The sequence below is a fragment of the Xyrauchen texanus genome, chromosome 29, assembly GCF_025860055.1.
Source record: "Xyrauchen texanus isolate HMW12.3.18 chromosome 29, RBS_HiC_50CHRs, whole genome shotgun sequence".
In the NCBI taxonomy this organism is placed as follows: Eukaryota; Metazoa; Chordata; class Actinopteri; order Cypriniformes; family Catostomidae; genus Xyrauchen; species Xyrauchen texanus.
In genome coordinates, this window is record NC_068304.1 from 35,186,519 (window position 1) to 35,203,590 (window position 17,072).

Here is a 17,072-nt window from a genome sequence, read left to right on the forward strand (position 1 = left end):
ATTCTTCTAAATATCTTTCATTTTTGGGTGAACTGTCCGTTAGACAGCACCATCAGTGCTTAAAGGGTTAATTCACCTTACAATGAAAATTCTGTAATCATTTAATCAATCTCATTTACTCATGTTGTTCTAAAGCCATATGACTTTCTTTAGTCCTTGGAACACAAAATTAGATATTAGGCAGAATGTTTGCCTCAGTCACGGTTCACTTTCAATGCATCTTTTTCCAGACAATGAAAGTGAATGGTGACTGAGGCTAACATTCTGCCTAATATCTCCTAGGTTAACTTTATTTAATTTTTATTTTTTTGCAAAGTGAAAAAAAAAAATTCAATTGTGTAATTGTAAACTTCAATGTAATGTTAAACCTCAATGTGCTTTGGTAAAAAAGAAAGATATCAAAGAATGTTATTAAAGATTCTTCGATGTCTGTTTTGATCTAGAATCACAGTGCTGCCCGGTGGCATTTTGCAAATACAGGGAGTTGAACCGAGTGACGCTGGTAGTTACCGCTGTGTGGCGACCAATATTGCTAGCCGACGCCGAAGTACAGAGGCAATACTATCCGTGACCGCAGGTAAGACAAAGATCAAACCATGCAGCCCACAAGAGCATGTACACTGCCAGTCAAAATTTTAGACACATTAAAAAACTTTCACTAATCGCTTTACTTTTCAATAGCTTCATCTCCTAGAATCCCTCAGAGGCCTCGTATCATCGCTGGGCCGCAGAATTTGACTGTAGCGACTCACAGTATCGCTTTGCTGGAGTGTATGGCGACAGGAAATCCTCGTCCACTCATCTCATGGAGTCGTGCCGATCACAAGTCCATTGACGTCTACAACACGAAAGTTCTCGGCAACGGAAACCTGCTTATATCCGACGTAAAGCCCCAGCACGCGGGAATATACTTCTGTCGTGCAACTACGCCCGGAACGAGAAACTACACTGTTGCAGCTGCTAATATAACTGTGCTAGGTAGAGACATATTCTAATATTTTTACTGTTTTAAACTGCTTAAGTTAACAGTAAGAACATGTTATGCAAAGTTACTCTTCAGATGGTACCTACTATATATATATATACACGTGTTGTTATTTCTGTGTAGCTCCCCCCTCTCTGGTGGAGTGGCCGGAGAGTGTGACTCGACCCAGGGCTGGTACCGCCCGCTTCGTGTGCACGGCAGAGGGATTTCCGTCCCCTCAGATCACCTGGCTGAAAAATGGAGAACCCGTTCACGCAAATGGACGCATCAAGATGTACAACAGGTATTGACACAAGCCACATAAAGACGTCAACTTAACCAGTTTCCCAAACTCACACTATTGGATGGGCCTGTCACAGCAACACTGGCTGTGACCTAATGACATGACTATTCTTTACAACCATTGGAAGACAGGAACACAATCTTAATTTTTTCAATTACATTTGGCACTAGTGACACAGAAATGACATATTTCACCATTTAATCGATATTGCGGACACATTTTTTTTTTTTATCAAATTATGAACCCAGTGGACACTTTGTTGTTCTGACAGAGTGTAATCCACAATAAAAGTGTGTTTATTTTTGACTTTGCAGGAATTTGATGCAAAGTATAGTATATAAGTTGAGAGCTACAGTATACCGGATGCTCAATCTGGCTTTAGTACACTGACGTTACTCAGGGCTTGAATTGCCTCATTTATCTGCTGGAAACTCTGTCATGCTGAAATATTCAGCAGTCGGTTTCTTCGGTGGAATGAGAGAGGGTTAATTATTCAGTGCTCTGCTAATGATGTTTTAGTTGATTTTCTCTTTGATTTTCCTCTCATTTGTTTCCTGTCTGTGTTTGTTATGTGAACCTGAAAGCAAAGGGGGTTGAACTAGAGTATGTTGAAATGGAAAGCATCTCTGTAGCAAGTGTTAAAGAAGTTTGTAAAATGTCTTTTCAGTACTTCCATTTACAGTATGTCTGTTAATGTACCAAAAAATCTGTTTACAAATGGGCCTCGTGAATCTCGTAAAAACAGTTCCAGGTTGCATTAAAACCCAAAAGATAACAAAAATAAATTATATACCTATATTAGGAATATTTACATTTATTATTATTGTTATTACATATATTATTAGGTGTTCAAGCCTGAAGGGCTAGAAACCCTATTGTTTTTAGGATTTTTGTTATGATAAGGGGCCATGCAGCGAAGCTGCTGGAGCCCTATTGTAATTGTACTAATTTTATTCTTTTTAGGGGCCCAAGCGCAAGGTGCTGGAACCCTAATATTTTTGTAGGATTTTCTACTTATAATTATTTTTCTGCCCTAAAAGTGTTTTGGCGTCAGAGACTGTACATAGCAGAGACCCCAAACTTGGTGGGATGATTCATAATTTCACCCAATACTCAGGCAAGCAAACACACATTTGTCGGACACTAGGTGGTGCTATAATTAGGCCCTTTGCATTTTCTATTTTAACTCTGGAACCGTATGGGCTGGAATAAAAATAATTTTTTCTTCTGAATCACTTGGTAAGTTGTGCATGGATGCTGCGGAGAATAGCGTGAGCCTCCACACGCACTAGGTCTCCACAACAAAACGCTCAACAAGCCTCATTTGACGGTCTCAGACGTGGAGGCAACTGAGACTCGTCCTCCACCACCCGGGTTGAGGCGAGTCACTACGCCACCATGAGGGCTTAGAGCACATTGGGAATTGGGCATTCTAAATAGAGGAGAAAAATCCCAATTTTCATTTTTTGGTTGAACTGTTTATTCTTTTAAGCTCCCAGTGAGTTGAAAAAGGTGACTGTGGCATGGAAAAAAATTCCACAAGATGTTTATTTAGTGGAGAGAAAAAAAAGAGCTGGAAAACAAAAAATAAAGTATGTATAATGCAAGTCATGTGCTCATTGAATAGATGAAATAATGACATTATTCAATATGTTACTAAGGCAAGATTTTAAACTGCATTACTCTATTACAGCATAAAATACTGTAATACAATATTTTTGTTTATTTAAATAGACTGAAATTAAAAGCAGTACTACAAATACTTGCATATTTTTTTATAATTGAAATAATATGTCATAATATTTTGCATTAGAGTAATGAAGTCTGTCAAATGTTCTTAGTAGTCCTTTTTTCCATGACCAAAAGTCGATGTGTATGCACACAGCACCTGAATAAAGTTTTCTCTGTTTTCGCAGTAAACTGGTGATAAACCAGATCATTCCAGAGGATGACGGCATATACCAGTGTCAAGCGGAAAATGAGCTGGGTTCAGTTCTGGCCATGGCTCGTCTGATCGTAGTAATGTCTGACAACCGGCCGAGCGCGCCCAGAAACGTTTGTGCCGATACCGTCTCAAGTTCAGCCATCTTGCTGGCTTGGGAAAGGCCGATGTACAACTCAGACAAAGTCATCGCTTACTCTGTGCACTACATGAAGGCAGAAGGTGAGTGCCAAACTCAACACCGAATTTCTGTATCCATACACAAATATAGCTGTAGTTTTAGAACTTTTTGTAGAAATTGTAGAACTAACTAGAATTTTACAATTTCTGAAGAATTTGTTTGCCTATGTAAAACTCGCCACCGTGATGCTAGGGCAGGGGTCGGCAACCTTTTTGACACAGGGTGCCATTTTTTTATTTTCCTGGTTAATGACTGTGCTGGCTAAAATGTTTCTATTTTGCATTGTTCTATTTTAATAGTTGATTTTCATTACAAATTATATATATCAGTAATATGTCATATGTAGCATGTCATCCGAGCAGCCTGACAGAAGCAAAGTGGGTGTGTTTACTCGCTCGATTAACCGAAAGTTTAGCGCTGCCAGCTCGTGATGCGTGAATGGCTTGCACGCGCTGCACAAGTCTGTTGGGTATACTGCAGTCTCGTCACATTTAAACTTTTTGTTTAGCCTCTCATTCAGCTCATGAAAACATGCTGCGTGATCATAAGGAAGGATCACATCAAGTTGTAGATTGGAATGCATGTGCAGAATTCCATATAAATAAGATAGGCTACTCCTTTCTCGTTGTTGCTGGCATGCCAGCATTGACACATGTGCCATAGGTTTCCGACCCCTGTGCTAGGGTGATCTGGGTGGTTGCAAGGGTGTTCTTCTGAGTGGTTTCTGGCCGCTAGATATGGCTTAGGTCCCTCCTTCAATGTCTGTCATATTTTTTGCCCATTGAATTATACTTTAGACAAATATCGTAAGTTTGATTGCTGAGGAAAGTGAAGCACATCTCTCTTAACCAGCTTTGTTTGGCACAGGAATCCAGTTAATTCTAAAATATTGTTGACGAATAAAAACCGTGTGGGAACTTCTTTCTCTCCATTCATGTCATCTTTTTTTCTTGTGAGTCTCTATTGTGAATTTGTCAATGGAAGGGCTGAAAAGTAACTTTTGACAGAAATATCGAGAATCGTTTGTCCAAAACATTTACTATTGAAATCCTTTGACAGTCGTTGCTTTTGAGAAAGTCGTCCAAATACAACACCTGCCTGCCTGTGTGGAGATAAAAAAAAGTGAAGAGAATGAGAAGTCAAAAATGAACAATGTGCCTGAATTGTGTGAAATCTTCAACATTTTGTCGGTTGTACTTGGATTTGTATGTTCCCAGGAGTCCTTGAGAATTCCAGGCCATATTGCAGAATAAAGAATAGGCATAGAATACATACTGCATCTGCTCTGGAGGGCAAAAAACATCGGAAGTCTTTGGAAAAAGGGGCTAATTATCCTGCATGTTAGAGGGTCTTAATCTTGCCCTAAAGAGGCTTATGGGGGAGGGGGATTCGCCTCTGTACGTCAAAGTCTGCAGTATGGCCATTCAACATCAGAACAAGGCCTTTTTCTGTTGACGGTTGAGGATTTTGTTTATTGAGTCAGAAATTCAGTTGGGGCTCAATGCTTGTGAGTGTTCCTTTTATTTTAATGTCCTAATATAGGCTAATTAAAGTGCAGTGGATCTGTGGGAAAAGCAGCAGGTGGAATTTGGCTTTAGTTGTGTTGATAAGCAGATAGTTAAACGAAGCATGGTCTTGCTGATTGAGTGGGCATGTTTCTTTTATAATTGCTCTGGATTTTGAATAGCCACACAGACTCATAGAAAAGACTTGATGGATTTACATGAAGAGGTGCAACAACCATGCATTTATGCACTAAGCAATGTGTGAGGCCACTTAGCCATTGGAAAGAAGAACCAATTAGATATCTTTAATACCTCAATTGTTTCTCCTAGACTATAATGAGATTAAATGGAGAGCACATGTAGACATTTTCAGGTCTCCTGCTTCTCAGGTTTTTCTCCTGAAAAAAGATCTCAGTAATCTCATGTGTGTCTCCACTAGAGGTTTAGACGAGATCTCAACAATGTCTCAAGTTGTCGCAGATTTTCCAAATAATTCATAGATCTCATTTTCTCATCAGATTCTTCTAAGAGCAAATTAACTGAGCTTTGCTATACACATTGTCCCAACAGGTCTAAATAACGAAGAGTACCAGATTGTTATCGGTAACGACACCACCCGGTACATCATAGATGACCTGGAGGCGGGGCGGAACTACACATTTTATATCGTAGCGTACATGCCCATGGGTGCCAGTCGCATGTCTGACCACGTCATACAGCAAACACTAGAGGACGGTGAGTTGTGAATGGTACTTGTTTGTTCCAGGACGGTAGACTGCAATGGATGATGTTTTATGCTGTACTTTACCAGGGGATACAAAGTTTTCAAAGCCAGCATGATATCAAAAATATATAATAATTTACCTTGTGGTGTTGATTATCATTTTCTATGCTTACTGTGACTGTTAGAATTACAGTACCTTTAAGACTTCTGTATGAAAATGACTTCCTCTTCACATGGGAATTGAGTTACAATGTGGGTTTGCTGTCGAGTCAAATAAAGTATGGAATTAATCAATGCAATTTGCTATAAAGTAAATTTTACTTCTCATAATTTCTCTCTTAATGTTCCCTCTTCCTCTATATTTCAGTTCCCTTGCGTGCCCCTGAGTTGAGTCTCACTAGTCGGAGTCCGAGTGATATTCAGGTGTCGTGGCAGCCCCTGTCTTATAAACTGAGTCGCGGTCGTGTGTCTGCATACCGTCTGTCATACAGAACAAGCACAGAAGGAGCAGCGTCCCAACTGGAGCTGTCAGGGCACAGAACCCATCACCTCCTGGAGGGTCTCCAGCCTGACACCACCTATCTGCTCCGTATCGCTGCAACGACCAGTGTGGGCTGGGGTGAGCCGTCTGCCTGGACATCACACAGAACGCCCAAAGCTTCCAGAAACAAAGGTATCTATCTATCTGTCTGTCTGTCTGTCTATCTATCTATCTATCTATCTATCTATCTATCTGTCTATCTGTCTATCTGTCTGTCTGTCTGTCTGTGACTGTCTCTCTATTCCATCCATTGAATCTTCCATTATGTAAAAACCTGCAACACACATACTTAAAAATGTAGAAGATTTTTGAGCAAATGCAGCTCTCTCTCTCTCTCTCTCTTTGTTTTCAGATAATAATCTTTTTAAAGCATTGCATTTGTTACAGCGTGACCTTTGACCCCCCTTTTCATCCACATTGGAAAGGCTTTAGTCATGGTTTAGAAAGCAATAGATCTCCAGTTCAGCCTCCACTCACATATCAAACTCTGTCTGGCAGAAAAGTGAGATCTACGGGAACATACTCTGTTAAATTGCTGTGTTTAAATTGAATGCCTACAAAGATACACTTGAACCACAGGAAACTCTGGAGGAGTGTGTGTTTAATTAAGCATGAAGTGATTTAAACCTGGAGATGCTCCTGTGATGTCCCATCTCATGTGGACTTGAGAGATTCATAGGTGCAGTTGTAACCGATAAATCTTGATGATTTGTTCTCCTGAGGTTGCAGGGCTGCTGTGGTTGCAGGGCTGCTGTGGACTGTGCTTCAAGAATTGCTGCAGATTTAGTGATTTTGAAAGCATTGCTTACACACAGAAACTGTGTCTGGGAACAGTGCTAATGCCAACACAATAACCATTTTGAATGATGCTTCATCTACATCACTAGGTGTCACTGTAACATGATGACACAAGCAAAACTTTACTGAGTGCACCTTTAATTTTCAGAGAAAAGTATGACACAAAGTTGACTCCATTATGTCTCCTGAGCACTGAAAGAACAACCTCTGAGCAAAAATATTCTCTGGGTGATCATGCAATCCAAAATTATGACCACAAGGGAGTTTTTTAAGGGAGAAAATAAACAGCCTGGTTTAAAAAAAAAATGTAATGGTGCAATGACTTGTTCATGAGTGAGATTTACGATTGGATGTTGTGAATGTCTGTTTGTGATTGCCTGTTTGTTTTTTTCTCCCACAGTGCCACTGGCACCAGAGCTGCAGTTGGATACTCTGAACTGCACTACGATCGTGGTACGTTGGCATCTCCCAGTGGGCAGCACTACCACCGGACTGCAAGGCTACAAACTTTCATACCATGAGGAAAGCCAACCAGACGGACCCCTGACTCAGATACCCCCACACCACCGCCAGCACATCATTGGAGGCCTGGGTGAGTACACAATACATGAAGTCTCTGTCTCTCTCTATCTCTCTCTCTCTGGCAATTCTCATGGCTCTTCCTGTATCAGAGAGGTCATTAGAACATGACACACAAAACAGGAGATACGTAGGAGCAGATACGTAGATTTAGACACTTTCATGACCTATTGACTTAGTTGTGGCATCCCCCCATCAAAGGTCTTGAAATGAACAGGCCAGTGGTTTACCAAGAACAAAAGCATTAAAGTGTTATTCAGATATGTAGATTTGTGGCTTTTCTCCCTAAATGACCACACCCCTTTGACCTCTGACCCTGCCTTCCTGTTACCTAAAAGCTGGAAAGTGCGGTGGTCTTCCCATGAGTCCCTGGTGTGGTTGCCCTCTCTTGCCCCAAAAGGTCAGTTTCATCTGGGCCTTTAGTGGTCAGTGGTGGCCATGAATGCCATCCCACAATGCTTTGCTTGACCGGTGGCCATCTGTGGCCGTAGAGAGGTCAGACAGCTGGTCAACAGCTGATATTCAAATCAACCTGAACTGGTCCCAGTATTTGATGTAAGTGTTACTCAAAATGACCCTCATCTGCAGATTGGATTTTGGTTTAATGTGTCCAATGATGATGTGACTTAAGCAGAACTCTCCATTTGCTCTCCATTTAATCTAATTCTCAATGGTGTCTAGGAGAAATAACTGAGAAATGAAAGATGCAAGCACGTTATTACGTGGCTCTTACCATAAATACTTGACCATTTAAATATTATAGAATTATTTTGCACATTAGAGTAATGATAATTTATGGAGGAAATGTGCTTAGTTGTCATGACAATGTCACAATGGCAAACTGTAATTGTTTTATTTAGTTCTTTTTGATTTTGAGGTTTGTGAGATCCACCCTTAAACATGATTTATACTGTATTCATAAAGACATGACGGATACACAGTGAGCAGAGATTTTCTCTGCTGCATGGATGAGTCTATTCATTAGAGGTTTGGATGTGTCTCACGGTGAGTTTATGGCATATCAGTCCAGAGGAGGTGAAAGAGGAGCAGAGAATGTTAGGAAAGAAAGAGGAGCTGTTGTTTGGAGGGTTTATGGTGTGTTTTATGATTGCAGTGGGACAGAATGTGGGATGAGATGGAACTTCAAAGCTCCTTATACAATGCTTTAACACCCCCATCCACACAAACACACAAACTCACTCACACTCTCTTTCTTTCTCACACTCAGCACGTTGACATGCACTTTAAAGGTTCGAATTCAGTCGGACCGAAACAATGATACATCTTTTTAAAATGTTAATGTTTTAGTTTGACTAAAATTGTACCAGTTATATTTTTTCAAAGTGGGACTAACAGACCTAGAAACTGCAATTCTAGCTCAGCTCCATCCAGCATGTATACACGTCGATCCACATTTGTTCTTGGCGTTGTACATATCGAAAAGACAGAAAGCTTCGAAAGACAGAAGTTATGTGCGACAGGTATTTAAAACTTCCTCAACTGACATACTTCCTTCAAATTCATAATTTGTTTTGTTGAAGTCGAGTAAAGCATTGATACGACAATACAAAAAGTGCCTTTAAAAGGCAATAGATTGTTTATTTCCATATAATGAACATAAAACTATCATTGGCCTACAGTGTACAGCAATCAATTTTGCTATTGAATTTGTAAATCTATTTCGAGATGGACTTATTATAAGGGCTTTAATAAGGATGCTTCAATGTACTTCGACTTCTCACTTTGGATGTGTTGCATCATAAACAGCGTTTTAGATAAACGTATTTTGAAACAAAGTAAAACACGTCTCTGCATTCGGAATTGCGATCTGTCCAGCTGTGTTTGAACTTTCTCATTTTGTGCTGTCGCTAGTCTCAAATGGGCCTATGTGTGGTTTGTTGTCTGTACAGCTGCTTGTTGCCTATAGACCTTATTCACTCTAGCGCCATCTTTGATTTTTAATGGGAATGACAATGATCTCTTCAGTGGGCTGTACTGCAGTTTGTTTTTGGATCAATCTACGGACAAAACATAGATAAAATACATGTCCAAGAACATTCATTATAGTCCAGACAACATGGGTTGACGAAAATCAGATGTGATCTAAGAGCTTTATACAGCTAAATACCGTTCGTGCCATTGATGAGATGGTAAGTATATCCCTCACAGCCTCATTGTCTTTCCCATTAACAATCAAAGATGACACTAGCATGAAAAGGCCTATTCAGCTGGTGTTTCGCTTACTGCCCACTGCTGAACACAGGTAGTACTTCAAACTTGAATTGATCCGATTGGGAGAAATTTTCCCTATAATGGTTTGGGGACATATACATACAGTGAGGAAAATAAGTATTTGAACACCCTGCTATTTTGCAAGTTCTCCCACTTAGAAAACATGGAGGGGTCTAAAATTGTCATCGTAGGTGCATGTCCACTGTGAGAGACATAATCTAAAAAAAAAAATCCAGAAATCACAATGTATGATTTTTTAACTATTTATTTGTATGATACAGCTGCAAATAAGTATTTGAACACCTGTCTATCAGCTAGAATTCTGACCCTCAAAGACCTGTTAGTCTGCCTTTAAAATGTCCACCTCCACTCCATTTATTATCCTAAATTAGATGCACCTATTTGAGGTCATTAGGTGCATAAAGACACCTGTCCACCCCATACAATCAGTAAGAATCCAACTACTAACATGACCAAGACCAAAGAGCTGTCCAAAGACACTAGAGACAAAATTGTACACCTCCACAAGGCTGGAAAGGGCTACGGGGAAATTGCCAAGCAGCTTGGTGAAAAAAGGTCCACTGTTGGAGCAATCATTAGAAAATGGAAGAAGCTAAACATGACTGTCAATCTCCCTCGGACTGGGGCTCCATGCAAGATCTCACCTCGTGTGGTCTCAATGATCCTAAGAAAGGTGAGAAATCAGCCCAGAACTACACGGGAGGAGCTGGTCAATGACCTGAAAAGAGCTGGGACCACCGCTTCCAAGGTTACTGTTGGTAATACACTAAGACGTCATGGTTTGAAATCATGCATGGCACGGAAGGTTCCCCTGCTTAAACCAGCACATGTCAAGGCCCGTCTTAAGTTTGCCAATGACCATTTGGATGATCCAGAGGAGTCATGGGAGAAAGTCATGTGGTCAGATGAGACCAAAATAGAACTTTTGGTCATAATTCCACTAACCGTGTTTGGAGGAAGAAGAATGATGAGTACCATCCCAAGAACACCATCCCTACTGTGAAGCATGGGGGTGGTAGCATCATGCTTTGGGGGTGTTTTTCTGCACATGGGACAGGGCTGACTGCACTGTATTAAGGAGAGGATGACCGGGGCCATGTATTGCGAGATTTTGGGGAACAACCTCCTTCCCTCAGTTAGAGCATTGAAGATGGGTCGAGGCTGGGTCTTCCAACATGACAATGACCCGAAGCACACAGCCAGGATAACCAAGGAGTGGCTCTGTAAGAAGCATATCAAGGTTCTGGCGTGGCCTAGCCAGTCTCCAGACCTATACCCAATAGAGAATCTTTGGAGGGAGCTCAAACTCCGTGTTTCTCAGCGACAGCCCAGAAACCTGACTGATCTAGAGAAGATCTGTGTGGAGGAGTGGGCCAAAATCCCTCCTGCAGTGTGTGCAAACCTGGTGAAAAACTACAGGAAACGTTTGACCTCTGTAATTGCAAACAAAGGCTACTGTACCAAATATTAACATTGAATTTCTCAGGTGTTCAAATACTTATTTGCAGCTGTATCATACAAATAAATAGTTAAAAAATCATACATTGTGATTTCTGGATTTTTTTTTTAGATTATGTCTCTCACAGTGGACATGCACCTACGATGACAATTTCAGACCCCTCCATGATTTCTAAGTGGGAGAACTTGCAAAATAGCAGGGTGTTCAAATACTTATTTTCCTCACTGTATATATATATTTCAGTGTCACGCATAGGAGTGTTGCGTTTTGAAGACACCACATCAAGTTATAATAACTTTTAAAATTGCAATCTTAAAACACCTGCATTCTGTTCTACTCGTTGTTCTGCATCTAGCTTGTTTAGCGCAAGCGTGTGTTTGGTCTGAATGGCTCCTTAGACACGACTCTTTCCTTGAGAGTCAAGCTGCTTTGTACCCTGACTTTTATCAATTATGATATTTAGTGCTCTGTGGAGGTGAGGGTCCCTACAGTCATTCCCAGGGGTTATAGCCTCTAATGCTCATCCTTTAATTAAAACAGAGTGTTGTCATTAATATCCATGAGAGCTGACCTCAGAGAAGTGTATGTGGCATTTATACATTGATTTTTCCCTCTCTTGTATGAGTGTCAGATAATGAGTTATGAGGTTGTGCAGAGCGCTCTAATTGGTGGAGATCTCATATGAGATGCCCATTAAAGTGACGCTTTACTTACAGTATGACTGGCATTCCTTCAACATATTTTTGGACTCTAACTATAGCTATCGCTCTAGCTTACTTTTTAACTACTGTAAATAACTTGAGAAATTTGACTGCAAATTATGTGAGATGGGTATGTGTCTTGTAGAAACTATAGCTTAAGGCTTTGCAGCACACTTACTGTATATGTCTGTTTATGAATGTGCTCTTTGTAAGTTGTGTACTGTAGCCTGAGGGTGTTAAAGCATCTGTGAGAGTGTGTTTCTGCATTTAGAAACATTATGGGATGCTTGCTGTCAGGCAGAAGATGAATTTCTGCAGGATTTTAAGTGAAGTTTAACCCTTGACCACAAAAACAACAGAAGAAAACTTGTTTCTGGACAGCAGAAATAGCTCAAAATGTGTGTCGTAAAATCTTGGCCAGCACAGAGCTGAGAGCCTGCAATTACATAATCCACACCCTCTTAATATGCACCATATCTAGAGCTATTTATTTAGCATTATTACTCGTCTCTGCAATTCTGAATTCTAAATGGTCAATTGCAACACTCTGTGGTCAAATTGGTTTGCATAATGAGCGCTAAACTGTGTATTTGACCATTGTCACAGGCAAGCGATTTCCTAAATCATGCCTCACTCTATTTTTTCTCACATAATATAATTATTTCTCCCCAGATCAGTATTTCATGTACTTCTACGTATTTATTTGTCAAATAGCCTTGTAACACTTGGAATATCTCCATTGTGTCGAAGTCCTGATAGCTGACTCTGCATTATAACTTACTGTATTTATACTGGCTTAGCTTCCAGAATTGGCCACACATTTTTTATTGTAAACGCACACGTGTATGTGTGTGGTATTATGTTTTTGTCCTGTATGTAAGCTCCTCCCAGAACCTCTTTGCAGGATTTGACTTGCCCAGATTCCATGTCAGAGGTCATGACACAGATGTCAAACCCCTCCTCTCCCTCTCCCTCTCTCCCTCTCCCTCTCCCTCTCTCTCTCTCTCTCTCTCTCTCTCTCTCTCTCTCTCTCTCTCTCTCTCTCTCTCTGCCTGTCTCTTAGTGTGTGGTTAATATCTCGGGGCTATTGTAGGCTACCGCAGGGATACTGATGTTCGTAGTGAGTTTAAGGTTCGAGGGGGTCTCTTGTTTCTGTCAACTACATTCTCAATTAGTCAGACACATTGTCGAAAGCCATCAACGAGTGTATACCTAGATAAAAAAATGTTTTATCAAATAAGTTTAGATATTTTCAAAGCATCAGCCCTGCTGTTTTTATTTTATAGTGTCTCTCTTTCATGATTAAGATTTATTCTTGTTTTTGGACTCTTAAATCGCATAGGCTTTACTCTCTTCAAGATTTAAAGTCTCTTTTTTTTGTCCCACTCCCCCTCTCCAAATACTTTCTTTATCTTTGTGTCTCTCTAAATGTTGATGGCCTGGAGAAAGAGCCCTGACTTGTGTGCCTGACCTCTGACCTCCAGATTCTTTAGGAGTTTTATCTGAGTGTGAACCCTGACCCCTGACTGGCTCCACTGAGGCTCATCCAGAGTTGTGGCTCTCTAAGACCCAGTCAACCAATCACAACAGGGCTGATATTTGACCCCGCCTCCTTAATGACTTCTCCAAGGCTGTGTTCAGAATAGCACACTACCATTCCGCCTTACAAAGCCAGAATGCAGTAACTACGGCAACATTTAAACTTTACGTTTCACATACTATATTTTTTAAATAGTTTGCAGTATACAGTTTAAGCTCTGCAGTGTGCTAGTATTCCATTCTGAACACAACCCTAGATCTCTGTAGTATTTATTCAACAATATCAACTCTGTTTTGATTGATCAGTCCCAATTCACCTGGAAACTTTAGCTTGAGAATGTGCAATCTGTTTTGAAGGACACATTCTATCCAATCCATACCAGTAAAAATCAAATGCTTGATTTTTTAACCCCAAAAACAACCCTTTAACCCCATAATCTGATCATACTTTATCAGCGTCTGTCATTGTTTCTGTGTAACAGTAATTAGGCAGCTGACAAGATATGTCAAGCGGCGACTGCTGTGTGGCATGCTAAACTTTGTGTTTTTATGAGCTCATAATAATTGAAAGATTAAAGCACATGGAATATTTGTATTTTTTATGTATTATTAGTGCCTTTTATAATTTACTTGCATTTGCCGTTGTCACACAGGACCTTTTATATGAATACATTTAAATAATGAGCAGTTACAGCTTCTGAAAATGTACACTTTGATATCAGAGAAAAATCTTAAAATGTATTTTTTAACTGCACAACTACAGACACTTAGAATTTAGGATTTGACTGCCCAAAACTGAACCACAGAACACTTAAACACATAGCCAGTGAGGTATTTTGAACTCGGTGCTGTCTAGCGGCATCATGTGGCAAAAATAAACACCACAGGACAATATGACAAAAGTCATCAGTTCCCCAAAATTAAGTTCAAAATTAAGTTCTGTTGGAGTGACATCAGGCCACTGCTGATGTCACTCCAACAGAAGGATGTAACCAAATACTAAGACTGCGGAAACCAAATGCAAACTTTGATGAAACGATCATTCAAAAACTCATATTGACCACTATTCTGAATATTGGTGGGGACTATAGGGATCTGTCCAAACGTAATGTCTTATAGTGGTTATGATCCTAATTCTGACCATATAAAATAATATTTTTGTGGAATTTTTAATTTGCATTGTCATTGAAATGGTAACAGGAAAAATTATTTAAACTGAAATAATCTGGACAGAATGACAACAAAGATGATTAGAATTGTCAGTTTTTGTAGTTTACAGCTGGGCCACATTTAAGGGATATTTTAGAAAAATATCATTTTTACTCACCGTCATGTTGTTCACCCATATGACTTTCTCTCTTCCATTTAATGGTAATACAAAATGAGATGTTAAGCAGAATGTAAGTGACTGACCATTTACAAGTCATATGGGTTTGTAACCACATGAAGATTTATGTGACAAATTATGACAGAATTTTCATTTTTGGGTGAACTATCCCTTTAAATTTCATGGAAATGCAGTATGTGATTATTTTCCCAATTAGGGTCATAGGAAGATATTTGGTAGAGAATATACTATGATTAAAAGGTTTTGTGTTATTGTAATTTCTTTTTTAAATAATGCATTGCTGTGATTTTGTGTCTTATTCACAGCTTTAGTGTCATTTGAATGTCTAGTAATGAGCTCAGGTGGGCTAGTCATAACTTTGCTGCTCAGCAGCCTGGGATAAATTTCTGATCAGTGATCAATATTTCTATCGGTCAGATGTCCCTGTGCTTTTGGCCATACGACTGACCTTTCTGTGTCTGTCTGTGTTTCCCATGACTTTTGGGTCTTTGATTTGACCTCTGTGTCCCTGCTGTGAATGGGATGAGACCGCTCTTCAGTGTTCAGCTGGGGTTGGGGGCTTAAAGCTGATGGATGACGGATGAGTGAACAGATTGGGGGATGGACAAAGGACACCGCTCACAAACATACTGACCAGCCCCTCTAGCTCAAGGCATCTGATATTGATTAGCCACACGTGCACACGCGAACATACATGCAGATGGACGCATGGACACACGCTTGCCACACGTCACCACTATTGCCACACACACATTATAGCTGACCACATTAATATTCCATCCCTAATTCTGACATCATACGGGTACATCTGCTGTTACCTCTCTTTCAGTGATAGATGATATGTGTAATATGGAAATACAATAGAAACAGATATTAAAAATACTCTTTTCTGCTCTTACAGACCCCAGGAAGAAGTATCATGTCAAACTTTTGGCCTATAGTTTCATGGGTGAAGGTTACCAGGCAGACCAGACCATCAGCACTCCAGGATGTGTTTGTGAGTTTAGCAGAGACACACGTCTAACAATCTGTCTGTCAGTTGGTCGGTCGTTCAGTTGGGCGACTGTCTGTCTATCGTTACATCGGCCTGTCTGTCTGTCATTCTTTCTGTCAAACTATAATTCTATCGGTCTGTCTGTCTGTCTATCATTTGTTCTGTCTGACTGTCTGTCTATCGTTTTGTTTGTCTCTATCTATCTACCTATCGGTTTGTCGTTCTAGCTGTCTGCCTATCGTTCGTTCTGTCTGTCTGTCTATCTATCTATCTATCTATCTATTTATCTATCTCTCTATTGTTCTGTCATTCTATCTATTTTCATTTGTACTGTCTGTCAGTCTGTCTATCATTTGTTATGTCTGACTGTCTATCTGTCTGTCTGTCTGTCTATCGTTCTTTTTGTCTCTATCTATCTTCCTATCGGTCTGTCAGTCTGTCGTTCTATCTGTCTGCCTATCGTTCATTCTGTCTGTCTGTCTGTCTATCTATCTCTCTATCTATTGTTCTGTCATTCTATCTATTTTCATTTGTACTGTCTATCTGTCTGTCTATCATTCGTTCGTTCTGTCTGACTGTGTCTATCGTTCTGTCTGTCTCTCTGCCTATTGGCCTGTCAGTCTATTATTCTGTTTGTCGTTCTATCTGTCTGTCTATCTTTTGTTTGTTCTATCTGTCTGTCTGTCTGTCTGTCTGTTTATCTATCATTCGTTCTGTCTATCTATCATTAATTCGTTCTGCTGTCTTAATATCTGTATATCGTTCGTTCTGTCCATCCATCCATCTATCTTTTGCCCTAGCAACCACTCAGAAAACAGTTGTATTTTACAGTTGTATGGGGAAAAAAACATGAAGGGAATGTGTCATTTAAACTTATTTTAGTAATGCTTGTTTGTTTTGCAGCGGTTCGTGATCGTTTGGTTCCGCCCCCTCCTCCGCCTCATCATGTATATGCCCAGAGTAACAGCTCCTCCTCTGTGTTCCTGCACTGGGCCCGACCCGCTTTCACCACTGGACAAATGGTCAATTACACCATCCGTTGCAACCCTGTCGGACTGCAGAACGCTTCACTGGTGCTCTACCTGCAGACGTGAGTATTACTGACCCGAAAGACCGATTGAGGCTTGTATATTCTGTACATATAGATATTACTCATACTGTTTATGCAGTATGCATTATACTGTATATACTGTGCACAGTATCTGTTTTGCTGTATACATATAATACACAGATGGGCAAC

At 40.2% G+C, this 17,072-nt stretch overlaps 1 protein-coding gene across 1 annotated transcript in view; it reads left to right on the forward strand.

Annotated features, from left to right (window-relative positions):
- prtga (protogenin homolog a (Gallus gallus)) overlaps positions 1-17,072 on the forward strand; it is a 45,226-nt gene that overhangs the window by 21,251 nt on the left and 6,903 nt on the right. The window contains exons 4-12 of the mRNA XM_052097259.1: positions 444-577; positions 682-978; positions 1,109-1,268; positions 3,185-3,432; positions 5,467-5,631; positions 5,988-6,293; positions 7,360-7,551; positions 15,740-15,835; positions 16,736-16,922. Of these exons, the coding sequence (XP_051953219.1) occupies positions 444-577; positions 682-978; positions 1,109-1,268; positions 3,185-3,432; positions 5,467-5,631; positions 5,988-6,293; positions 7,360-7,551; positions 15,740-15,835; positions 16,736-16,922 (1,785 nt within the window). The remainder of the gene's footprint in view (positions 1-443; positions 578-681; positions 979-1,108; positions 1,269-3,184; positions 3,433-5,466; positions 5,632-5,987; positions 6,294-7,359; positions 7,552-15,739; positions 15,836-16,735; positions 16,923-17,072) is intronic.